Source organism: Chrysoperla carnea, chromosome X (assembly GCF_905475395.1).
Source record: "Chrysoperla carnea chromosome X, inChrCarn1.1, whole genome shotgun sequence".
Taxonomy (NCBI): Eukaryota; Metazoa; Arthropoda; class Insecta; order Neuroptera; family Chrysopidae; genus Chrysoperla; species Chrysoperla carnea.
Window position 1 is genome coordinate 9,803,822 of NC_058342.1, and position 27,359 is coordinate 9,831,180.

The window sequence follows — 27,359 nt, forward strand, 5'->3', positions numbered from 1 at the left end:
TTTTATGTTTATCCGTTTAACAAAAATGTGTGTAAATGAATACAACCCAAAGTCAAATTCTCTTAACGAATAAAATTGAGAAGTTGCGGTATCAATAATGATTCGAAGGTCGCATAATGATTAGTTTTGTAATTGAAAACTGGTATGAATTAATTAGTGAAATGTAACGTTTTATTTGATTCACTAAATTATTTTTTTCAATAAAAAATTTTTTAAATAATATAAGAACTAAAAGATCGAACAAAATTTATTATATTTCACTTTTATAAAATTTTAATTCACGAAATTTATAAATCCCAATAATCTTTAATTAAATTATAACAATAATTTTTCTTAATTCATATTCAATAAATAGTAAGAGCCATAGTTTATAGTTTGAATTGATTGCGAAAACAATTATTGTCTTTCGAAAGCAAAGTAATTTCTCTCCAAGTAATATATTCCTATATATATTAAATTGTTTTATAGACATATCGTCCGAAACATTGGAAGTGTTGACGAAGTCAGAACTTTCTTTTGAATTACAATACATTTAAGAATATTGCTGGTACAAATTTTTAATTCTTGTTCGATAATTTTGTGTTATGATAATTATTTTAAAATAAATATTACTTTAAATTTAAGTTATAATTTTTCATACTTCGAAACTTTCAAGAGAACAATAATCATTTAAATATACAAACTTATTTTTATAGTTATTATTTTAAAGTTATTTTAATTATTACTTATTATTTTAAAGTTTAATTTAAAATTTAATTGTGTCAAGCTAATCATTATTTAAGTATGAATAAACAATATTTCAGTAGCTATCGGTTTGAAGCAAAATGTTTAATAATTATTTTAATGATTTATCAAATGTTTCTATAAAATTAGGCAGTATTGATTAGCTTTATTTTTTGTCGGAATTCTGAAGTTTGTAGATTTATTTCAATAAATTTACTATTAAAAATACAGTCCATTGGATCTGAAAATTTTTATTTTATTTTCAATAATAAATTATGAGTTTTGAATTATAATTTCATTGATTTTAAATATAAAAGAACAAAGTATTTTTATTTTAAATTTCTTTTTGGTTTTATAAACAGCTGAAAGGTTTTAAAGCAGTACGAGATTATAAGATCATAAAGATCTATAACAATAAATATTTCATAACTGTAGTAAGTCATATAAAGAACTATAGTAATATATCAAATTTATATAATATTTTGTTTAAACAGTCAGTCGGGAACGATACTCGTTTGGTGTACTGATTATATCTAAATTATATTTTAGATTTCGAATGTATAAAAAAATATACTTTATTTAATTTAACAACAATACAATGTTAAAACTTATTTTAATTTAAATTCAATAACAATTGACATATTTTATATAAGTATACTAATTAATAACTAGGATATATAACTTCTATATACAAAAGTGATATTTTCTTTCATGAAATATTTACATTGAGTGGTTAGAAATCCTTAAATGAATATTAAAGAATTACAAATTATATTTAAATGTGTTTCACATTTTTAAAACATCAGTCAGTTTTTTATTTCTAATTAATTTCTTATTTTATTTGCAAAAACCAATGTAAATAATTTCGTTTTCATTTTATGCATATAATTAAAAATTATAGCTAAAAATATTAGGTAATTAAAATGTTTTATTGTAAATTTTGTACATTTGTACATTCTAAATTAACTTTTTATCTCAAACATCTCAAAGAACACTCAAGCATGACTGATAAGTTAATTTATGGATTTGATCGCTGCAATAAAACTTATACTGTTTTAACGTCATTACAAAGCCATCTACATCGCTGTCACAACATCAAAGCCCTTAATAAGGCCCCTCAAACTGATACCATTCGGAATCTCATTTCTAAAAGCTGTACCATAGAATTTTGTACTCAAAAATTTATTGATGAGAAGCAAATGAAAACACATTTAAAGATGCACATTAATGGCGGCATTTCAATACAGTGTGGTTATTTAGATTGTTGTAAAACTTATGATAAAGTTGATTCATTTTCATCACACAGAACAAAATGTCATTAAAAAAAACAGTTGCACTACAATCGTGTGATTCAAATAATAGCAATGACCATGTTGGTTTTCCCAATACTATTATTGAGAATAATGATGGTGATTGGATAGACAAAACATTATCTCTAGAAGAACATGCTCATTACTTCGAAGAAAATAGCTCAGATGTTTTTTAATGAACCTAGCACATTTCTTTCTTAAATTAGAATTTAAACTCTCTTTACCAGCTTCCACGGTGCAGTATATTGCAACTGAAATTTGTAACATGAGTCGAAAAAATGATGAAGCTTTACAGCAGAATCTATCAAAATATTTAAATCAATGTAATATACCAGCTGATATGGTAAAAGATATTATTGATGCTTCTATAGAAAATAATTTATTCCACAACATTGAAGATTCATTAGGAACTAGTTTCAAGCGCAGAAAGTTTTATGAAAAAAATTTTCCTTACGTGAACCCTGTTCAAATTCCATTGCCTTCTGAAAATGGTAAAATACGTTTCTTTCACTACGTTCTATTAAAAGAAACTTTAAAAAATTTGTTCAACAATAAATCTCTAACTAATGAATTGAAATTTAATCTTCCAGAAAATGATAGCGAAGTCTTAAAAGATTTTACAGATGGAAGCGTTTTTAAAAACAATAAATTTTTTCAAAAAAATCCTGGCGCGCTTCAGTTAATTCTGTACCAGGACGCTTTTGAAAGAGTCAACCCGTCAGGTTCCGCTAAAACAAAATATAAGATTTTGGCCGTCTATTTGAGTATCGGAAATTTCCCGGATAGAATTAGGTCACATGTTAACTCAATGTATTTGGTAGCATTGTGCAAAGAAAAAATATTTAATCACGAAAAAGTTTTCGGAAAAATTGTAGATGATTTAAAAGAAATCGAAACTGTTGGGATTGAATTTGCACCGAATCAACTTATAAAAGGATCATTAGTATTTATCACTGGTGATAATCTTGGTTCCCATGCTTTAGGAGGATTTGCGGAAAAGTTTTGCAAAGTTCAGTCCTTTTGTCGGTATTGCTTGGTCACTAAAAATTCATTTGAATCAGATGATGGAGTATTTAAAGTTTATCCTGATAGAACCATTGAATCTTATAATGAAGTATTAGATCGCTTCGATAAAAAAAAAAGATGTGTTAGTAAAATAAAAAAGTAAACCACAAAAAAGTCAATTGTCATTGAAGGAATTAAATTTAATTCTGTATTCAACAAACTACAATTCTATCATGTTTGTCTTCCTGGCTTACCTCCTTGTCTAGGACACGACATATTTGAGGGTGTATTCGCTTACGATATGAAACTGTTTCTCGATGATCTTGTGGGACAGAGTTGGTTTTCATATAAACTGTTGAACCGAAGAATAGAGAATTTCAAATATTTTCTTGAGATCAACGTGACAAATTATGTTCTGTTTCACCAACTTCTAAGAGATTATCTGGCGGTGCTTGTCAAATGTGGTCCTTCCTTCGATTATTACCGTTACTAATTCATGACAAAATTTATGACATAGATAATGATACTTGGAAATGCATTTTATTGCTATCAGAAATTGTTGAGAAAATATGTGCTCCGGCTATTCATAAAACTTGTATTATTTATTTAAATGGGCTCATTCGCGATTATATTGATTTACGGCGATCATTATTCACTGTTCCTCTTCGTCGAAAACATCACTATTTCTTACACTATGGAGCCCTTATCCTTCTCTTTGGACCGCTGATGAAGTCATGGACATTGCGGAGTGAAAGTAAGCATTGCTTCATGAAACGAGCTATGCGATTCTCAAGAAATTTTAAAAACATTACGAGGTCATTAAGCATAAAGCACTAGCTTTATCAATGTTTTGTACGTTCGGGTGGAGAAATTAATTCCGATGCCGAATTAAAAGGTAGCATGCAGTTCAATGTGAAAAAATACAATGATAGAATCCAACAAGTTTTATCAAACATTCAATTTGGTACTGAACCAGTAGAGTGTAATGAAATAGTTAAGAATGGTATTATATATCGTAATGGAGATGGACTTATTTCAAGAGAAGGTTACCAATATAAAATTGTTGTAGGAAAAATTTGTATCATACTATTTGATGATATTGAAGTGTATTTTGTAGTAGAGGTCTTAAAAACCGAATTCATTCCTTATTTAGGGGCATATAATGTAGGGAAAGTCATAGAGTACACGTGTTTGAAAAGTTACACATTTATTATCTTAGTACTTTTTCATGTGTGAAACCAAAATTTGGATTAGTTGCATATCACTTATAAAATAGTTTTTTGAATTTATAAATGTACATAATTTAATTTTACAATAAGTTGGTGATAATTTGTATTACACTGATATAACATTGATAAATTTATAAAATATTTAATTAGTTGATGTTTATATTGATAAAATATCTGCAACTAAAATTGTATTGCGTAGTATGAAATTCTATAAGCTATCTATATTTTATTAATTTAAAATTATAACTCATTAATCGTAAAAAATAAATCATGTGTACTTGTAGTATATGTAAAGATACGAATTTATGATTTATATCACATAAAGTTCACATGATTTGATAAATAAATAAATAAAAAAAAAAAAACTAATGAAGTTTTCATAATATTGTATAAAGTGTAAATATTATACAGAAATTAATAATTAATAATACAATTTTTAAACTGATTGACTACAGCAAGTAAGACATGGCAGCCATATTTAAAGTTGCTCGTCACGATAAGGCGACAGAGAGAAAATCCGTAAAAGCTTTATCAATAGATGGACTTATTTCTGGAGCAATAGTAAAATTGAACCTTACCGAACAAAACTACAAGGTAAATTAAGTATGATTGTAAACAATCTTTTTACATTTTTAATAAGACAAGAGAATGGAAAAATATCTTTTAGTTAAATAAATTGAAACGTTTAATTTTATTTTCCAACGATAAAAAATGTTTTCATTTAACTTTTAATGTAGAGTTCTTAATTTATGTTTTTTTCAATAGGTGCATACTGATGACTTCACGGAAATTCATGAGGACGAAATATTGATGGACTTGGCTGCTGCTAAAGGAAGTGATCAACTATTGCAACAATAGTTCCAGAAGACGTACCTTGGAAGGGTAACTTTATACCAGAAAATACTCTTGCTTTGTCAAAAGGCACGATTTGTCAATTATTTTGCATTCATAAAAAATTATTTATTGCAAAAAAAGTTCATTCATACATTAACGTAATTTTTCAAATTTTAAATAATAACTAATTTTTTTGATTACTAAGCTGTTGATTTGATTTCAGAATCACAACAAAAAACAGTCTCAGCATCGTCACATCAACGAGATGAAAATGTCGCGTCATCATCAAGGTCATTATCATTGTCACGCTCAGTTAAACATTTATCACAACCTTTCCCAAAATTTTCTACTAGTGTCCAAACCGCTTTACGCGATGGCTTCGAATTGAGCCCTCGAGATCAAAGATCGATGGTACAAACTGTTCGTGACTACTCAATGAACGAGCTAATTGACGTCACTCGCGGTACCGCACAAACAATAAGCACACAAATTGTCACCACGTATACCAAGTCTTTCACGACAAAAATTGCTACAGAAAATATTAATGGTGAAATCGAGTCTCTTAGACAGCGAATTTATAGCGCAACACATTATGTAAAAGCTCAACCCGAATATAACAGTAAGGTATCTGATGATTTAGATGATACCGATGATGTATCTGTGCAAAAACCAAAAAAGCAAGATGAGTATGAATGCGTGGCTTATTTGCCGCCTCCACCGGCACCCGAAATGTTAGCTTCGTTAGAAGAAAAGCGATTAAATTTGATTGAAATGTACAAAGTTGTGGAAGAAGAAATAAATGATGAAATACTCACTGCAATGGACGCATGTTACTATTTGCAACGAAAACAAATACATAAAGAAAAGGAACTGTCAGTAATTTTCGCTCACTGGCCATGCTTCCATCATTATAAAGTGATAATACAACATGCAAATCAACTACTTGGTAAAAAAACTGATTCAATATGGAAGTCGTCTGTAAAAAAATTAGCCCATTACTCGTTGGTCCAACAATGAAGAAATTCATAGAGAAGTCCAGGCCATGAAAAAAAAAATCATCAGCCTATGAACAAAGTAATTATGTCCGTGAAACTTACAAACTAGCTAAACAGTATAGTGATAAGCTCAAAAATGATAACCCATTACATGACGTGATTTTTGCATTTATTGCAAAATTCAGGCAAGAAGACTTGAAGTTTCTTTACGTTTTAATCGATGTAAGTAACAAATATTCTAATGCAATTAATTTTTTCTAAAGCTTTTTTAATTTTCTTTACAGGAAGAAATTACTGACGACGAATTGCTTGAGCATGTGTCTGTTGTGAACCCAGTATTGATGATTAGAGGTATGTAAAATTCTTATATTTTAAAATTAGCTTTTTTGTGACAAAAAAAAATTAGTATACTTCATGTTAGACTGATAGCTGTTTTAATTTAATTTTTTTTTTTGGTAAAACGTTCAAACATTAACAACTGTGTTTAAATTACAATAACAATTAAAATATAGGTTGAAATACATTAATTGAATAAAACTTCTTTACTGTTTCAGGAAAAAATCTCCATGATTCTGAAAATATATATCACGTAGTGATTAATAAAGTAATTGCGATGCATGTTCAATCATTTACTGTCGGTTTGTTGACAACTTTTCTCTGCTACTATGTTTTTGGGATTGTTTATCCCAAGGAAATCGAAGGAACGCTTGAAGCAATTCAGCGGTGAGTGTTAACAATCAATTTATTTTAAATTCGTGGATACTATTACTTTGGCTTTTGATTATTTGTTAGTTGAGAGCCGTTATTATTTTTGATGTGAATTTTATATTCTGAAGTATGAATTTGTCCATTTGAAAAAGTTCCTATTTTTATGATAATTGTAAAATCTTTAAATTCAATTTTTATATGATGATATTAATTATTTTTATTTGATGAATTAGTTAGTTTGAATAATGCTTATTTTTTATTTAACTTCAGTTTTTGTTTTTGTTAACAAAAAAATTCTAACGCACAAGACAGCTTGAGGCACTCAAAAAGTGTAGATTTTTTATCCTCAATCATTAATTAAAACTTTACATGATGATTTTTTATACTTCCTCTGTCATTGCAAGTAATTTCCATCGATTGTTTTACCAACACTAAGTTCCTTCTTTTTGTTTTTTTTTTTTTTTGTTCTTATTTTTCCGATCCAATTTATTATTATCTCTATTTTTAAATAACTTGAATTTCTTAGTGATCTCTTTGCAGAAAACTTTTACATAGCTTTACTTCGGCTCCTACATAGTCTGGTTTTCCATAAATTCTTTTTAAATTTTCATCACTCGCGCCTTCTCGATTTACTGTCTAAAGATAATTATATTATTCCGTTTTACACATTTTTGTAATGAGTGGACTTAATTTACGAATGAATTCATTTTATTATTTCTTGAAATTTTTCCTTCTGAAGGGAACAAGCGGGGTGGGAAAAGAAAAGGAACCAACGTACATCCTAAAGTAACAAAATTGATGAAGGCGATCAATCGATATATTCGTGATTAATCACAAGATTACATTACTATGATTATTTTACTTTTTTTCTTACTTTTTGTTACGTAGTATCACTCACTTATAATAGATTATTGATGTTATTTCTATTCAGCTAATAATTACTATACATTACTTTACGTCATTAATACGCTATACTTAATATATATCGAATTACATATCAAACATTATATCATATAATTAATGTTTTACCACTACTTTAGTACACTACTTCGATTTTTAAGTATATTACCACTTTATACCTTTGATACTTACTGTTTGTATTAGCTATAGATTATAAGACATTATTAATATAATTATAACGATTACTCTGTATTGTGGATTGCTTAACTTACACAAGTGGATTGCCTATGATATTGTCCGAATTTATTTAATAAAACCTAAGATATTCATAATTACTTTTTGATTTTTTGACAAAAAGCTTGTTAATTAAATCCTTTTTCCTACCAGCGAAATTATCCACAGTCACTACTTCAAGATCGATGAACATTTTAAATTAGATTCCAATAAGATTTGAAGTGACAATACGATTAATGAAAGTGTAACGGTAATTTTAAAACTCCTCCAATCAGAATTAAAATGTCTCGTAAAATAATTGTAATTTTTTATTTGTTAATTACAAAATATTTTTAATAATATTTATTTCAAAAAATAAAAATATTACTATTGCAATATTACTAAATATATTTTTTGCGAATATTCAGAACAAATACAAAAAAATGTAGTAATATTAAATAAAGCTAAAATAAGTAGTTAATTTAGCTAAAAATCAATTATAATTCTACCATGTTGCATTATGAAATTACTAAATATTTTCAATAAAATTTGTGTGATAAAATTACAACAGCCGTAATGTAATATTGCTATAATTATATTTTTTATGAATACTTACAAAAGTCGTGTAGTCAATTTAAAATATAGCATATTGAAGTTACCAAAATTTTTTAATAGGATTTGTTTGACAGAATTACAATTTTGTACTGTAATATTACTGAACAAATTTTTTGTAAATGCTTTGTAAAAGTCCAACATGTATGTTGTAATTAATTGTTGAGAGCGTTAATTTGTGGAAGTACATTTTTAATTTTAAAATAAAACAAAATTATTTAGCAAAATCCACTTATCAATTTATTGTTAAAAATATGTTAACAGCTGTTTCGGCTTATTCAACCATTATCAAAACAGTAAACAATATTACGTTGTACACCTTTATTTATACTAAACTTATTGTGACGCAGGTGATATTAATTTAAAAACAAAACAATATAAACATAAATATAAATAAATCCAAAATGGGTTAAAAAGAAGTTAATTTAAAACTTATAATAATTAAAACTAATGACTAGAAGATTGTAAATGTTAAGTCAGCGCAGAAAACAATGATGAATAATAAGCATCCTTTTGGTCATTAAGTAATGTATTAGGCCTTTTGGAACATTTATAAATTTCCAATCCCTCCAATACATTCATCCTACAACCCTTTTCAGTTATGTGTAGAATGTCCATTTTTGCATTGGGGTGATGTCCTGTCTCCAGCAAATGTGTGGCGAAAGTAGATGCATCTTTGTTGTTTCTGAAACAACGCAGGTGTTCACGTTCTCGAATATGGAAACTTCTTCCCGTTTGCCCGACATAAACCCCTTCACACCCCAAACAGGATAATTGGTATATGCCCGACTGCTTCTCTTTATCAATTTTGGATTTGTCATTTATTATAATATTGCCCAATTTCACCGGTGGTTTGAAAGCAGGTTTTATGTTGTATGAGCTCAAAATATTACCGATTTTTACCGATATTTTTCCATAATATGTAATGGAATTGTATCTAATGGATTCCTTATCCTTTGTGGAATAAATGGCCCTTTTTGCGATATTATTCGTCCTTCTTTTTAATATTTGATGAATAAGTTGTCGATCAAACCCGTTGTTAGTAGCTATTTGAGTGATGGTTTCTATCTCCTTTTTTAGGTTGGCTTGAGATAGCGGCAGGCTAAGGGCTCGATGTATCATGGAATTGAAGGCGGCCATTTTTTGTGCAGGATGGTGAAGTGAATCTGCCGGGATAGTTGTATCAGTAAAAGTGGGTTTTCTATATACATCAAAAACCAATCTATTACCCATTTTTTTAATTTTTAGGTCAAGAAAGCATAGGGTATCTTCCAACTCGTTCTCAGTTGAGAATTGTATTTTGGGGTTCAATGAATTTATGTGTTCGACGAAATTATCCAACTGTCTGTTTGAGCCATCGAAACAAACAAAGACATCATCTACATACCGGTACCAACATATGATGTGCTGCTTGGCTAATGGAATATTGATTAATTACTCTATTTGCTTCGAAATTCGCCATGAATATCTCTGCCAACAGCGGACTTATCGGAGAACCCATACTTAGACCAAAAGTTTGTTTGAAAAATCTATTGTTGAACTCGAAGTAGTTTTGATTAAGGACAAACTCCAAACATTTTAGTAGCTCATCTTTAATAATTGGGTTAATGGATTTTTGATCTAATAGCTCTGATATAATGTGTGAGCATTCTGTACCGGAAATTTTACCAAACATATTGGTTATGTCAAGTGACGCTAATTTATATCCCGTTTTTATGTCCAAGTGTGATAAGTGGTTTGAAAGCTCCAAGGAATTTTTAATTCTGAATTTGCTTTCAAAACCTGTCAAGTTGACTATAATTTCACAAAGTTTTTTTACTAACTTATGAGCTGGACAACCAATGTGGGAAACAACTGGGCGTATTGGAGCATTGTCCTTATGGATTTTTAAAAGTCCATAAAGTCTTGGTGGTCTAGGATTCATTTCCGTCAGGTGATACTTCTCGAGATCCGTAAATAAAGCGTTGGTGGATTTTAAGAGCTCTTTTATTTTTACTTGAAATTTGTTGGTAGGATCTGTTTTCAACCTTTGAATCTTCTCTTTGTGGATAAAATCAGAAATCTTGTTTGTGTATTCTTGTTTTTTCATAATAATAATGGAATTCCCTTTGTCTGCTTTCGTTAAATAATATTATTGTCTATGATTTTTTGATTAATGGATTTTATTATTTTTGGAACAGTAGACACACCTGGGTCTATTTGTTTAGTTATTAAAGTATCTCTAATCAATTCTTTGGCCAGGTTGTTTTTGATATTTTTCAATGCAATTTCTGAATCCACAATTAAATTTTCTTTGGCATTATTTGAATTTCGGGGCATATTTTAAACCCTTGTCCAATAATTGCAGTTCTTTTTTTTCGAAGACCACCTCCGTCAAGTTTATTGTTCGTTTTTCGAACGTCATCAAATTTGGTTCTCGGGTAACTGGTGCACTAGATGTTATGAACTTAGTTAATTTTTCTTGTTGTTTTTTGAATTTAATGTCCACCAATCTATTAATTTTTATTCTACAATCTTCGGAAAAAGTTTCAAATTCTAAATAATGTAATTTATGAACAAGTTCATCATGTAAAACCTTGAGATATTGAAACATACAATTTCTTTTCATATACCAAGTTTGTGCTTCCATCTTCAACCATGCATTCTGTGCAATATTCAAAACTTTTTGTGTGACTTCATTATTGACTTTACATTTCAATTGTACGAATTTTGGAAAAATTTTCATTTTTAAACATTTCTTGATAAACCAAAGATTTTGTCCATATTTTCTAGTTTTTAGGCGTAATTTGTAATAATGTCTTAGTTGCTCAGATAAGCTTGCTTGCTTTACTTCATTAATTGTTGAGAGCGTTAATTTGTGGAAGTACATTTTTAATTTTAAAATAAAACAAAATTATTTAGCAAAATCCACTTATCAATTTATTGTTAAAAATATGTTAACAGCTGTTTCGGCTTATTCAACCATTATCAAAACAGTAAACAATATTACGTTGTACACCTTTATTTATACTAAACTTATTGTGACGCAATATCAGGTGATATTAATTTAAAAACAAAACAATATAAAACATAAATATAAATAAATCTAAAATGGGTTAAAAAGAATTTAATTTAAAACTTATAATAATTAAAACTAATGACTAGAAGATTGTAAATGTTAAGTCAGCGCAGAAAACAATGATGAATAATAAGCATCCTTTTGGTCATTAAGTAATGTATTAGGCCTTTTGGAACATTTATAAATTTCCAATCCCTCCAATACATTCATCCTACAACCCTTTTCAGTTATGTGTAGAATGTCCTGTTAACATGTTTTTAACAATAAATTGATAAGTGGATTTTGCTAAATAATTTTGTTTTATTTTAAAATTATGTATGTTGTAATTTTGCAATTTGACTTGAAATAAATTGTGTAGTAAATTTACAATACAGCATATCAAAAGTATCAAACATTTTTTACGGAATGTGTTCAATAAAATTACGGCATTAGTATTGCAATATTATTAAACAAATTTTTTGTAAATGTTTAGTAAAAATCCAACAAATATGTTGTAATTTGCCCGATCTTAGTCTTAATAAATCGCATTGTAAATTAACAGTACAGTATACTAAAATTTCCAAACATTCTCAATAAAATTTGTTCAATAAAATTACAAAACTTGTAATATAATATTGCTAAATGAATTGTTGATAAATGCTAAGCAAATTTCAAAAAATGTTTTGTAATTTTCTTAAACTGAGTTGGAATGAGTTGTCTTGGAAAATTACAAAACTGAATTTTATTTTTACTATTTTGTTGTGCGTAAAAACTTTCAATGCTTTTTTTGTAAAATTACAATAGAAATTTTTAACAGTGTACGGTTAGGCGTTTCACAATCTACAAGATTACTTAAATTTAATTCATCTTCAATGTTTGACAGACTGCAAGAGTTAACTGTTCATTATTCGTTATTATCAAACAAAACAAACTTTGTTTACTTCTAACTTACAAATATGTGCACTCAATTAAATGAGGCCATGTTAAAACAAATTAAAGAACCAGAAATTGAACTAATTTCAGTTAATGACTGTCCAAAATATTTTCATAAAAAAGTGCGTGCAGCAATAGAAAATTATGAAAATGGTTCTTCAATGACAGCCGGCTTAGAAATGAAAATAATAATAAAAATAGGAAGTCGCATACTGCTGCGAAGAAATATCGATATTACATTTTTTTAAATTTTTCAATTGCTTTAGTAAAATTTATGGTTCAATTGCCATAATAAAACAAGTTTATTATGGCATTCATGATAAAAATAAAATTAACAAAATTAAAATTAAGTTTAATCATGTAATAGAATACAATTTAGAACGAGTTAAAACTAAATTTGAAATTTTACCTCGATCATTTGTATACAAAGAACAGTTTCCAATATGTTTGGCATACGCTTTTACAAATCATAAAGTCAAGTCTTAAGTCTTGATAGTGTATTATTAGATACTGGATCGTGTATATTTTCTTGTGGCCAAGCATATGTGGCATTATTAAGAGTTAAAAAATTCTCTGGTGTCTAATTAATTTTGATCCAAGTCAAATAAAAGCTCAAGAAAGTGCAATAGAAGAACATAACAGACTTAGATCACTCTATTGTAATAATTTGCAAACACTTACAGTTAATAATATCATATCTAAAAAATGGGCAGTGGTCGTTACATCCGAATATTATTTCTACAGAAATGATAGACACTACTTCGATAAGGAAACCAACTGCAAAGAGAAAAAGTAATTCTCCTTCAAATAAAAATAAGGCAACCAAAAATAAAAGAAAAACGTAATAAAATAATTGAATTGAAATTATATAATTTGTAAAATATTTTATTAATTTCATTTTATGGAATGTTTTCACTCATTAACAAAATCATCATAATAAAAAAAAATGGTTATGATATTTATTTAAGAACATTTAATAAAAAAGAAATTGGAGCAGAATAATGCTGTACAAATTGATGAGAATGCTGTTCAACAGAACAGGAAAATGTTCAACAGAATGCTGAACAAATTGTTCAGCATAATAATGTTCAACCATCAAATTCAAATATTATGCAAGAACTGGTTTTTGCGATTGGCCGAAATTAAGTAAAATTTTAAAAAAGTTTTATTAAATGATGTTAATTCATAAATAGGTCGTGGAGGTGTTCGCGGTCATCGAGATGATGGAAATGGCCGTCAGGGTGGCCGGCGCCATTTTGTGTTCCGAGGAGGGAGGGGGTTCAAAATTTATTAATTAATCCCACTCTCTGATTCAACCACAGAGGGAAAAACCACTGCTACAAAAACCAACATTGGACTTCAAAAAGCGAAAGTTTTTTACAACCGGAACAAGTTATAAAAACGTAGCAAGCAATAGTAAAACCACAATACAAACAAAAGTTGACCCCAACCTAAGAATACGGAATACGACGATAAAACATAAAATAACTCACAACCCAAATAAAGAGACCAACATCAGTCTCAATAAAAATGCTAAATACTGTAACAAGTAGCTCCCAAGCCGTTTGGTCAACGTGGGAGAGTATGACCATAACCCCCCAAATACCCAAGGCATCAAGGCTACGCAAAGAAAAGATAAGTATTTCTCGCTAGGTACATTGAACGTAAGATCTTTCTGTCATGAGAGTCAACTCGTTTAGCTGGCGAATAGTTTTAAAATGATTAACCGGGATGCAATTGTATTATGCGAAGTGCGACGAAAAGGAGAATATATAGAAGAGAAAAACGGCAGAATATTTCATTACTTTGGAGAGCGGCAAGGTTTTGTAAGAGTCGGCATTCTTGTAAAAGATTTCTGGAGAAACTGCATCCTTAAATTTAAAGGCTTGAAATGGCAGAATGTGTTTGCTCCATTTGAAATGAAATGACATACAAAACCTAGTGATACTCCAAGTACATGTGCCAACAGAAAGTCACCCAGAAGAAGAAATTGACCTTTTTTATTCTACATTGAGTACAATAATAGAATCTCTCAAAAAAGATATTTGTTGTTTATAATAGGCGACTTCAATTGCAAAATGGGAACCAGGCAACAAAGCGAGGAAATAATCAAATGAACCATACGGTCTAGGTATTAGAAATGAACGTGGCAATGTTTTAGTACAATTTGCAATAGAACACCAGCTAAGCATCTGCAACACATTCTTCATTAAAAAAGACTCTCGGAGATGGACATGGGCATCACATGATAGTAAAACATTCAATGAAATAGATTTCATCCTAACGAACGATGTAAGAAAGGTATCAGACATAGGAGTAGTGACAAGCTTCAATTTTTCCTCGGATCATAGACTTTTGAGATGCAAATTTAAATTATCCGGCACCAAAAAATCGAGGAAAATGTTCAATGGTAGTTCCACTGTATATCTATCAGAAAACAACATAAAAGACTGCCAAAAAGATCTATCCATCAACTTAAAGACTGTTCAGGTGAATAGTGACAAAATACAGGAGAGCTACGATTCACTAATTAATATCATAGCGGATGTTGCTAAAGCCAGTTTGCTCAAAGTAGTTAACCAAAAATAAGCAAATTAAATTTCAGCCAATACCAAAAAACTGATTGAATAGCGTAGGAACCTCCGAGCGATGCAAAATAAATCCCCTTCACAACGAATTTAGTTAAACGAGTTTAACAAGCTGGTCAAAAAGAAAATACGAGAAGATATTCGTCTTAAAAAATGCTTGACGGTGGCAAGAATTGAATGCCTTCACTAGAAAACAAAAAAGGAACAAAAATAACAAATCGCAAAGAAATATTAAATATTGCCACATCCTTCTATAGCAACTTGTACAAAAGCCAAATGACAAGAGCGGAACAAATGGCATTAACACCTGTACTGGAAAATATTAAAAACGATCCAGCAATTTTAAAAAGCGAAGTAACCTCGGTTGTAAATAACCTAAAAAGTGAAAAAAGTGTTGGCTGTGACAATATAAAAACTGAATTTGTAAAATCTGGTGGTCAGTGTTTAGTGGAAAGTGTGTCAAGCGCTAACTAATCTATTTAACAATGTGCTTCAAAGTGAATGCTTCTCTCAACAATAGGTGCACGCATCAATATCTTTAATATACAAGAAAGGGGGGGACGCCATCAATTAATAACTACAGACCAATTAGTATCACGTCAAACATATACAAGCTTTTATCTCAAATTTTGCTGAAAAGAATTGAAAAAACTTAAGATTTTCATCAACCGATAGAACAAGCTGGTTTCCGCCGAGGCTTTTCTACAATGGACCACCCACAAACACTAAACCAACTAATCGAAAAGTGCAATGAATACTAAAAACCCCTGTTCTTGCTATTTATCGACTATACCAAGGCATTTGATTCCATCGAACACGCATACGTCTGGCAGTCGCTTAAATTTTTTGGTGTTGATGACAAATACATACGCGTTATTAAAACACTGTATGACAATAACACAGCGCAAATAAAATTAGAACGTTTGGGACCAGTATTTCCAGTCAAAAGAGGAGTCAAACAGGGAGATCAACTGTCGCCAAAGTTGTTCAATGCTGTCTTTGAATATATCTTGCATCTAATGAATCTTTGAGATGTTGGCATTAGGATTGACGGTGAAAAATTGTTTAACTTACGTTTTGCAGACGACATTGTTTTGATCTCTGAGGACATCACATCACTCCAAACTTCACTCGATAAACTAAATACTTATAGTAACCGAGTCGGGCTACACATAAATATCGAGAAGACTAGGATAATGTCCAATACAGGCGAACACTCAATTATCGCCCTCAATGGTCAAATAATCGAAAATGTAACCAGCAAGACAGCTGGTATCTTTCAAGAATAGCACATCTATGGAGGCTCAGCAAAGAACAACTAATGCGTGGCGAAAGTATTGGTCCTTGAAGTACATCTTCAAGAGCAATTTACCTTCGGCCCTGAAACGCAAAGTATTTGACAGTTGCATTCTCCCAATCCTCACATACGGCGCTCAGACCCTAGCTTACAATACCTCTGACCTTAAAAAAACTTCGAACCTGTCAGCGAAGCATGGAGAGGAGCATGTGCCAAATAAAACTAAGGGACACAATAAGATCGTTAAATAATTTTATACGCAGCAAAACCATACTAAAAAACGATACGGTTTGCGCGAACAAATTAAAACTTTGAAGATTTACCAAAATTTTTAGTAGTTTGAGTGACTATATTTTTTTGTAAAATTACCAAATATTTCATGATTCGAATTACTGTGAAGTGTTCAGAAATTTATCAATTTTTTTATTATTTTTACTATTTGAACTGTAAAATTACACAGTATATTGTAAAATTACAGCTATCTGTAATTTCACTAAATAAGTTATCAATTTTCGATACCAAGCTCCTTAAATTTACTAATATTGTTTGTGTTTTAAATTACTAAGTTTGTTGTGCATTAACAAAAAAATATTCTAATTTAAACTACAACCAACGTATAAAAAATTCAAAATTTTTTTATAGTATTTTTACTATTCTTATTGTAAAATTACACATTGTATTGTAAAATCACTAAAAAATACAATTTTTCTTTAGCCTTGTGTAATTTTACTAAACACGTTGTCGATTTTCGTTTCTGAGCTTCGTTAATTTACGATCATTGTGAGTATTTTACAGTGATATCGATATTACAGTGTTTTTGTATTCGTTGTCATTTAATTAAAGCTATTAATGATGTTTCTTCTGCCGTTAAAAATGATAATATCAATACTCTTCTATCTGAAGGATGTTCACTACAATTTTGTACTCAAAAATTTACTGATAGAAAGTGAATGATGGGTCATTTAAAAATGTACATTAACGATGGTATGACGATAAAGTGCGGTTATTTAAGTTGTGACAAAACTGATAATAAAGTTAATTCATTGCATTGCATGTCACAAAAATTCATAACGAAAAAACAACTGTAGAAAAATTATCTGATTCAAATATTAGGAGTGATAATATAGATTCTTCCAATACAGTTAATGAATTTACCAACATCTATGGTGCAGTATATTGCGACAGAAATGTGTAAAATGAACAAGACAAATGAGAAAATGATAAGAAATAATTTACTTACACATTTAGAACAATGCAATATTTCAGAACAATTAATTACAAATACTATTGATAGTGCCTTAAAAAGTAATTTATTTAATAACATTGAAGAAAATTTTGCAACTAGTTTTAAACGTCAAAAATTAAAAAAAAAAAAAAAAATATTCCTTACGCTAACCCTGTTCAAACTCCGCTATCTACACAAAATGGTAAATAATGTTTTTATCACTATGTTCCTCTAAAAGATACTTTGAAAAAATTGTTTTATAACAAAACTCTTACTCATAAATTGAAATTTAATCAACCAGAAAACAACAATGTCTATACCAAGAGGCTTTTGAAACTGTCAACCCATTGGGTTCAGCTAAATCTTAATATAAAATTTTAGCTGTGTATTTAAGTATCGATTATTTTCCAGATCGAATCAGATCTCACGTAAATTCGATGTATCTTGTTAAGAAATTATGTTAATTATTATTATAATAATGCATTATGTTAAGAAAAAAATTTTGATAACCATAAAGTTTTTGGTAAAATTGTTGAGAGTAATAGAATTTGCGCCAAATCAATTCATTCAAGGATCGTTAAAATTTATAACTGGCGATAATTTAGGTAGTCATGCTTTAGAAGAATTTACGGAAAACTTCAGCACATCACAATGTTTTTGTCGCTTCTGTTTGATAACAAAGAAATTATTCGAATCAAATGGAGGAGTATTTAGAGCTTATACTTATAATAAGAAACAAAGACGTATCAGAATTAAAAGGCGATAAAAAAGCCCTTAATGATCCATGGTATTAAGTTCGATTCTATCTTTAATAAGTTAGGATTTTATCATGTCTGTCTCCCTGGTTTACCCCCTTGCTTGGGACATGACATCTTCGAAGGTGTACTAGCGTATGATGGTAAATTATTTCTTGATTATATTGTCGAACAGGGTTGGTTTTCATACAAATAATGAAATAAAAGAATAGAAACTTTTAAATAGTTCCTAAAGATTATGCTCTGTTTCGCCATAGAGGAAGCTATCAGGCGCTGCTTGTCAATTATGGACGTTTATTCGATTACTGCCGTAACTAATTTATGACAAAATTGATGAAATTGATAATCCTGTTTGGAAATGTATTTTATTGTTATCCGAAATAATTGAAATAATATGTGTTCCTGCTTTACATGAGACCTGTATTGTTTATGTAGGTACACTGTTAAAAATTTTTGTAAATTTACTACGTTTTTACTAAGCCATTGCATAGTAAAATTACAAAGTCTTGCATTGTATTGAAATTTTAACATGTATTTGTTGTAATATTACATTTTGTAATAGCTAGAGTACTGAGCAAGTTGCAATTTTACAAATTTTTTTTATTCATCAGATACTTATTGTAATTTTACAATTCCAAAGCTGTAGGATTAAATCTAAAGTTTTGTAAAATTTTTATACATTTTCGGAATGTAATTTTACCACAACTATCAGTAAAATAACTGAACAAGATTTGCAATTACAATTACATGAAATGAGAAGAAATTTACGAATCATTATTCTTTTTCTGAAAATTTTGTTTGTATTTTTACTACATTTCATCCTAGTCATGAGCATTATCTCCTTTTACAATCTAAAATTTTGTAAAATTTCTATACATTTTGGGAATTGAATTTTACAACTATCAGTAAAATTACTAACCAGAACTTGCGATTACAACTACATAAAATGATATGAAATTTACAAATAATTATAATTTTTTTGAACATTCTGTTTGCATTTTTACAATTTTTTTATAAATAAATAATTTCAATTTATTATAATCTTTGCCATTATGGTTAACGTATGAGTCAAGTAACGTGGACTATATGGTATATACTCACGACCAATGCACGTTATTATTTTTGAAATATAATATAACTCAAATATTTTTTATATAATCGTTAAAAGTTACATTCTAAAATTCTTAAAAGATCTACTTTATTCATGTAAGAACAGACGTATTTTCAATTTATTTAAAAAAGTTGTTATCTTGGCTTAATTTGAGTAGCGAAGAGACAAAAATAGAGAAATGCGTCGTTCTATATTCATAAAATTTAGTCTCAGTCTCTATGCGCAGTAAAACCTGATTATAAGTCACATCGAATGATCTAGTCCCTCTCACAACAACTATACCTGTATATAAAATATTTCCGGAAAGTGGGAGAGAGAAGGAAATATAACGTATAACCAGGCTTGTACTGTATCTACAGGCGAACCTCGTTATAAGACTATCAGTTTCTCTCTCAAACTATGGCATCGCCTGGTTTGTAATGATCTTAACTGATGTTGTTTAAAACAATTAAATTATATAAAATAGTAATTGTACTAAATCTCAGTGATTGAATTAAAATATTAATCATTTAATGTTAAGCAAAGTTTATTGATTCATATTCCAGCTTATAATATCTCTGAAAAATGAAAAATAATCTACAAGATAAATCGTAGTAAGGACAAATAATTTTTTTTGTGTTGATAATTTCTTGATTTTAATATTTTACAGATTATAAAAGTATCGATCAATATTCGTATTATATTAGTTTTGTGTATTTAATTCATTAATTCAGGTTTAAATATTTTTTTGATTGCTATATTTGAAATTAACTGTCATTTTTCAAGCTTAGTAAGAAAACAAAGAACTATATAATCACGTATTTTTTGTTCGTTAATATTTATTAAAATTCTAAAAGTCAATTCTACTGTAATATAAATCAAGGTTAGTTTAGATACAAGATTCAGAGAAAAATGTTTTATTGTAAATATTGTAGTTTCATTCATCCACAATTTAATTGCTATCTTCAACATCTGAAAGTACATTCGAGCCTAAATAAATTTATTTGTGGATTCGATCATTGTGATAAAGTTTATAAAGTTTTAACATCTTTGCAAAGCACATCGTTTTCATAATTACAAAATATTTAAAGACGTGCATTTCGATATTATTGATAATGGACTCTTATCCGAGGAAATTTGTTGTACAGTGGAATTCTGTACCCAGAAGTACGATAATCGACAACAAATGATAAAACATTTAAAAATGCATATTAATGATGGCACGACAATAAGATGTTGTCATTCAAACTGTGAGAAAACTTATAACAAAATCAATTCATTTTCATCACATCTTACAAAATACCATAGTAAAAAAGGAAAGCTCCTATCTGAATTACCTCCTTCCAATGATAGTGAAGACAATAGTATCTGTATTTCCGATTCTTATAATAATAATAATGATAATTTGTTTGCTGAAGAGTATTTTTCAAATGAAAATTTGTTAAATTATGAAGAAAATAATACAGAAAACGTTTTCTTAACAAATTTAGCCCATTTCTTTTTAAAGCTTGAGTGTAAATTTTTATTACCGGCCTCAACGGTTCAGTATATTGCTTCTCAAATATGTGAAATGAGTGATAAAAACCAAGTGAAAATCAAAAATAATTTAACAAAAATTTTAGAACAATTAAATATGCCAGCTAAAACAATAAATGATGTTATTGATTCTTCTTTAAAAAGTAGTCTATTCGATAATATTTATGATCCATTGGGGACAAGTTTCAAGTGCCGAAAATTTTATGAAAAACATTTCCCGTATGTAGATCCCGTCCAAATTCCCTTACCTTCTGTAAACGGCAAAAAACGTTTTTGGCATTGCATTCCATTGAAAGAAACCTTGAAAAATTTGTTTTATAATAAATCTCTCACAAGTAAATTACTATTTGATCTCCCGGAAAATAATACTAAAATTTTAAGAGATTTTACTGATGGCTCTGTATTTAAAGAGAATATTTTTTTCAAACAGAATCCAGGTAGTCTAAAACTAATTTTATATCAAGATGCCTTCGAAACAGTCAATCCGTTAGGCTCGGCTAAATCAAAATATAAAATTCTTGCAGTTTATTTGACTATCGGAAATTTTCCAGATAAAATTAGATCTCACGTGAATTCAATTTATTAATTTTATTTTAGCATTATGTAGAGAAAAAATTTTCGATCATGATCGAGTTTTCGGAAAAATTGTTGAAGATTTAAAGGAAATTGAAACCGTTGGTGTTGAATTTTTTCCAAATCAATTTATCAAAGAATCATTGGTATTTATAACTGGAGATAATTTAGTAGGGATGTGAAAAAATAATCGATTAAAAATCGATTTTTTTAAAGTAAAAATCGATTTGAATACGTGATTTTTTTAATATTAATAATCGATTAATAATCGATTTTTTTAAATTCTATGATGACATTCCGCCTGTGCTTTTGAAAGTTTAATTGATTCATTTAATCAAACATTCACTAGATGGAGTTAGCCGATAAACTATACTATTTTACCGACATCGGCGACATCCGGTTGATATCATGTCATTCATTATTCGTTGCTAAAACTTCATTTTTCAAACAGACAACATTTCAATAGGTTTTCGTGACAAATGTTTTTAGTGTTATTAAAAGTGTCGTTTTTAACAATGTCTTCAACTAAAAGAACGACAAGTAGTTGGCGTCAATATTTTCATGTTGACAATAAATCTGGAAATGCTAAATGTAAATATTGCCCTAAAATTTTAAAAACGTGCAGTAGTACTACCAATTTAAAACAGCACATGGAAAGGAAACACTCTGGTATCATTAGTATTGAAAATAAAGAGGTAAGTACCTACAATTTGGATTTAATTACAATAGGGTATTCCACTATTATTGAAAAAGTACGTCAAAATGTTGATTTTGCTAATAAAAAGCCATCAAAAATTTATTTTGGAAAAATACTCACGTTTTCTTGCCAAAAACTTAAATTAAAATTTAACCTTTTTTAAACTGTCAAAAACAACTGCACAAATTAACACAAATTTTGAAAGAAAATTATTTATTTAAAAATATATAAAATATTGTTTCCTCAGCAAACCATTAAAACTCATACCGCCATGACATTACAGCAGAGCTTACCCGCGTTTTAGATCACCTGATTTCAGTTTAAAAATTACGATTTTTAATTTTAATATTTTAAAAGAAAAATATACTTTTATGATTTGAAATCAAAATATTTAAGTATATTTTTACATAAATTTTAAGTTTTTTCAAATTTCATAATTTATTTTTGACTAACGATAATACCCTATTGTTAATTACAAAGAAACTGGACCACTTTCTGACTTGTCAATGATTAGTTTTCTAATAAATAATTATAATAAGAACACTATTTGCCATAGTACCACATTTTCGTTGCTATCAACCAACCAAATGATAAATCAGGGCCATTTAAGACTATATAGACCTTTTCCAGGCGGGGCTCGAATTCGCCGTGCTTCGGGACGCGATGCATGGGCTCCTAGTATCTCGAAACGCTCGTAGGCAAATCGTGCGTATCGAATCACGGCGAATTCGCGCCGCTTTCATTTTGACAATTGTAGTTTAGGGTTGGGCGTATACAAATTGGAAGATTTACTTACCGATTCAGATAACAAATCGATTTACGATGCAAACAGTGGCTAATCAAGTCAAAATTTAGTTTTATTTTGATTGGCTTATATAATACGAAATATTCTTTTAGTTTAGTGACCATATATGATTTTTTAGTTTAGTGAAGGATATTATTAACCAATTTGATTTTTTTGTAGAATCATACTGACAAGTCAGGAAACAATACGCAGGGAGAATCAATTGCAGACTTGTTTCCTAACCCATCGACATCTACACGTTTTGAAGACTCTGTGATTATGATACCGACTACTTCCGCAGCTCAAATTGAAGATCCTGTAGAGCCTTCAACTCCTAAACGACAAAAAATAGGCGTAGAAGCATCATTCTCAAAAATATTAGAATTTGCATCAGGGGGTTCAAAAAACAAACAGATTACAGACGCTATAGCAGAACTGATATACCGCGATAATCTTCCCTTCAGTGTGGTCGAAGGAGAAGGGTTTGGAAAATTGATTAAATTACTTGCACCGTTATATAAAATCCCATGTCGAAGACATTATAACCAGCATCATTGATGGAAAATACGAGGAAAAAAAAGCTATTAAATATTCATTGATAAAGTTCGCAGAATTGTACAATGGTTCCATCAGAGCGGAGTTGCTGCAGACCAATTGAGAAATTATCAAAAGGCTGAAAATGTACCGGAAGGAAAAATTAAACACCTGATAGGAGATGTTTCAACGCGGTGGAATTCACAATTGCATATGCTTGAAAGGTTTATAGCTATGAGTGGGACAGTAGGAGGCATTTTGTTGAATTACCCTAATGCTCCTCCTATGATCCAAGCTAGTGAAATTGTTGTACTGAAAGAGGTCGTAAAAATTCTCAAACCGTTTGAAAAAGTAAGCGAAGAGATGTATACTGAAAAATATGTTAGCGCAAGTAAAGCTATTCCCATTATAATGTGCTTGAAACAGTTTTTGGAAAAAACAAATCCATCGCATGATTTGGCCATTCAATTAAAAAATTCAATAATAAAAGAATTTAAGAAAAGATTTGAGCACATACAAAAAGTTCATTTATTTAATGCTGCAACATTTTTAGATCCACGTTTTAAAAAATTACACCTTGATGACGGAGCATCTTTGGCAAGAACTATGAATTATATTAAAAGATCCATTGAAGAAAACCGACAACCTGAGGATTGCCCACTGTCAATAACTTCGGCCGCTGATGATACATTCAGACATCTGAATTAAGCTTGTACATAGCTGCGCCTCTAATAGAATTAAAAGAAGATGCTTTGGAATCCTGGAAAATCTATGAGGGAGCTTATCCCAAACTCGCACATTTGGCGTGTAAGCACCTATTAGTACCGGCTTCTTCGGCTCCAGCCGAGAGATTGTTCTCGAAAGCTGGCGCCATATTAACAAGGACCAGGAGCCGAATATTATCCAAACGCTTACCCAAGCTGTTATTTCTTAACTCGTTGCCTACGGATTTCTAGTTTTTTCATTTAAATAATTTGATTTTCTTGATTTATTTTAATTTGAACCTTTTATAATTTGATTATTCTAGAACTTTAATTTGTGTTGATTTTATAAGAACTTATTAGTTCAGTACGAATATCTAGTTTTTTTTTTGGATAATTTAATTTTGTTGACTTATGTGAAAAAAAATTTTGATTGTTTTAAAACTTTAATTTGTGTTCATTATATAAAATTTATTATTTCTGTTGTTTATTTTTAATTAATAAATTTATTGACATAATATTTATGGAGTTTATTTTAAAATTGATTGACAAATTAGAAAAAATCGATTAATATAACAAAATCGATTATTTTCTTAAGAAAAATCGATTGTTTATCAATCAATTTTTAATGCATAATAAAAGTGATAACTTATCTGAAATTTTTCAAAAATTTTCGAATAATGTACAATTTGCTTTAAAGAATGGTAAAAGTCTAGAACCTAAAGAAAGAAAATCATTGGTCCATACATGATTTATAATTTGAAAAATACATCTCGTAAAACTGCCGAAAATATCAGTAAGCAGATCATTAATATGTATCCAAAGTCATTTTCCTCTAAAATTGGAGATAAAAACATTGATGGTGCCATGGAAGCTCTCAGACAAACAATTTATTATGATGTCAATTATGAAGAAGGACAATCGGGAAACACTTCTAGACTATCTTTCAGTTTAAATGAATCAGTCGATGAATCTACAGAAAAACCTAAGGCTCAAGATGAGTATGGATGTGTATCATACTTGCCCATTTTACCGCCATCTGAAACTCTAGATTCTCAAGAAGAAAATAGATTAAAACTTATTGAGCATTTCGAATCTTCAAATGATACAATAAATGATGAAATTTTCAAACTTTTATGTGCAAGTTATTTCTTACAACGACGACAAATTCACAATACTAAACATTTAGTAAAATTTTTCAATCAATGGCCGCATTTTTACCATCATAAAATTATAATTAACACGCAGATTTACTTTTAGGCAAAGAATGTCATCAAATTTGGAAAGAATCCATTAGTACGTTTGCGAAACCGATAAATTGTTGGTCAAAAAATACAGAAATTTTTCGCGAAATGAAAGCTAAAAAAAATAGAAAGAAAAGTTCCAACCCAGATGAAAACGGAAAATACGTCCGTGGAATTTTGAAAAGCGCAAAAGCTCATTATGATGTAGTCAAAAATGATGAACCATATCAAAATATTATATTTGGATTCATTATTAGATTCATGAAAGAAGATGAAAACTATCTTTACGTTTTCATTGATGTAAGTTAATAGTATAATACTTAAAATTTTAATATAAAATAAGCAAAATTCGAATATTTTCTAATTTTATTTTAATTTTATCTATAGGAAGATATAGATGACGATCAATTGGTTAATTATGTGCCTGTGGCTAACCCAGTGTTGATTATAAGAGGTAAATAAAATTTTTTTATTACTGTTAACTATGAATAATATTTATTTTTTATGACTAACGAATTTTATTTTTTAATTTGTTTAGTAAATCTTTTTCACTTGAACATAATAAAATCTAGAACTATCTGTAACTTAAACAGAAAATAAACAAATTAAAAAATTCCATTCTATGGGTATTGCAATATTAAATATTTTTATAATTTGAATAAACTAAATATTCAAAATATTTCGAAAACATTAACATGATAAAGTATTTATTTCATTGAGAATTTATTCATTTATTACTCTTGAAAAATATAATAATTTTTTTTTAATGAACAATTTTTTAATTTTATGTAAATAATATCATTTTTTGTTATTTTAACTGTTTACAAAATGTAAAAAAATATTTGTATCAAAATCACATAAACTATGATTTAAGTTGATGTATAACTCCGTAATTCGTACGCTTTTGTAATTATTTTATCTATATTTCATTCCTGTAGGACCAAATTTGTATAGTTCTGGAAATACTTATAAAGTAGTAATTGAGAAAAAATTATAATTCCCCTTGAATCATTCCTCCATGGACTATTAACAACTTTTCTCAGTTATTACGTCTTTGGCTTTGTGTATCCGAAGGAAATTGAAGGGACGTTAGAAGCAATCTATTCAAAAATTTTATATTATCTCAATTATTTCTAAAGAAAAGACAAATATCTCTAAAATTACCTTCTATTTGTTTTGTTTCTTATAAAATAATCTTTAAAAATCAAAATATCCAATCTAATTCAGTTTCAAATTTGTATGGTATGTTTAGAAAAATATTTTTAATCTCGAAATCAATATTTTATTCTAATTTAAAAAGTAAAAATTTAAATAAACTGTATCGTCATTATTCTACATAGATTAGTAATACTAATTCGAAATATAACAACGAGTATTAATTCATGATGTACTTGATAAAAATTAAAAAATGGATTAAACTTAATTGATAAAAGTATTTAAAAAAAATTGACACCTTCAATTTTCCCCATAAACTGTTATTCAATCATTAAGTACTTATTCTTCAAATTTATTTTGAAAATAAAGTTTTTCAACTTTTTTTTTCAGGTTGTTCTTGAAAATTTACCCTCCAAAAGGAACAAAACGCGGTGGTTAGAGAAAAGCCACAAACATCCACCCCAAAGTAACAACAATGATCCAAGAACTTGAACCGTTCAATAAGGTTCACAGTATTTTGATTGTAGGTTTGGTTGACAGTAATTAAAAATCATTTAAATTTAAACACGAAAAGAAATATCTACAAAAGTGAAAAATAAAAAAATAGAAATAAATAAATAAATAAAAAAGAAGCACACAAAAAAAAAAAAACATTTAAAAAAAAAAACCCTATATAAATCT

The 27,359-nt window shown here is 28.8% G+C and overlaps 1 protein-coding gene across 2 annotated transcripts; it reads left to right on the forward strand.

Moving 5' to 3' along the window:
• The first annotated feature begins 5,949 nt into the window (after positions 1-5,949).
• Positions 5,950-27,165, forward strand: LOC123302411. 2 transcript variants are annotated; one of them, XM_044885338.1, is made up of 6 exons: positions 5,950-6,318; positions 6,381-6,447; positions 6,651-6,819; positions 25,540-25,823; positions 25,911-25,977; positions 27,069-27,165. In XM_044885338.1, exons 3-6 carry the CDS (start codon positions 6,762-6,764, stop codon positions 27,077-27,079), a joined length of 420 nt encoding a protein of 139 aa, XP_044741273.1. In that variant the 5' UTR covers positions 5,950-6,318; positions 6,381-6,447; positions 6,651-6,761; the 3' UTR covers positions 27,080-27,165. The 2 variants fall into 2 exon arrangements, with proteins under 2 accessions (XP_044741273.1, XP_044741272.1); XM_044885337.1 differs by lacking the exon at positions 27,069-27,165 and adding an exon at positions 26,462-26,618.
• Positions 27,166-27,359: the final 194 nt, after the last annotated feature.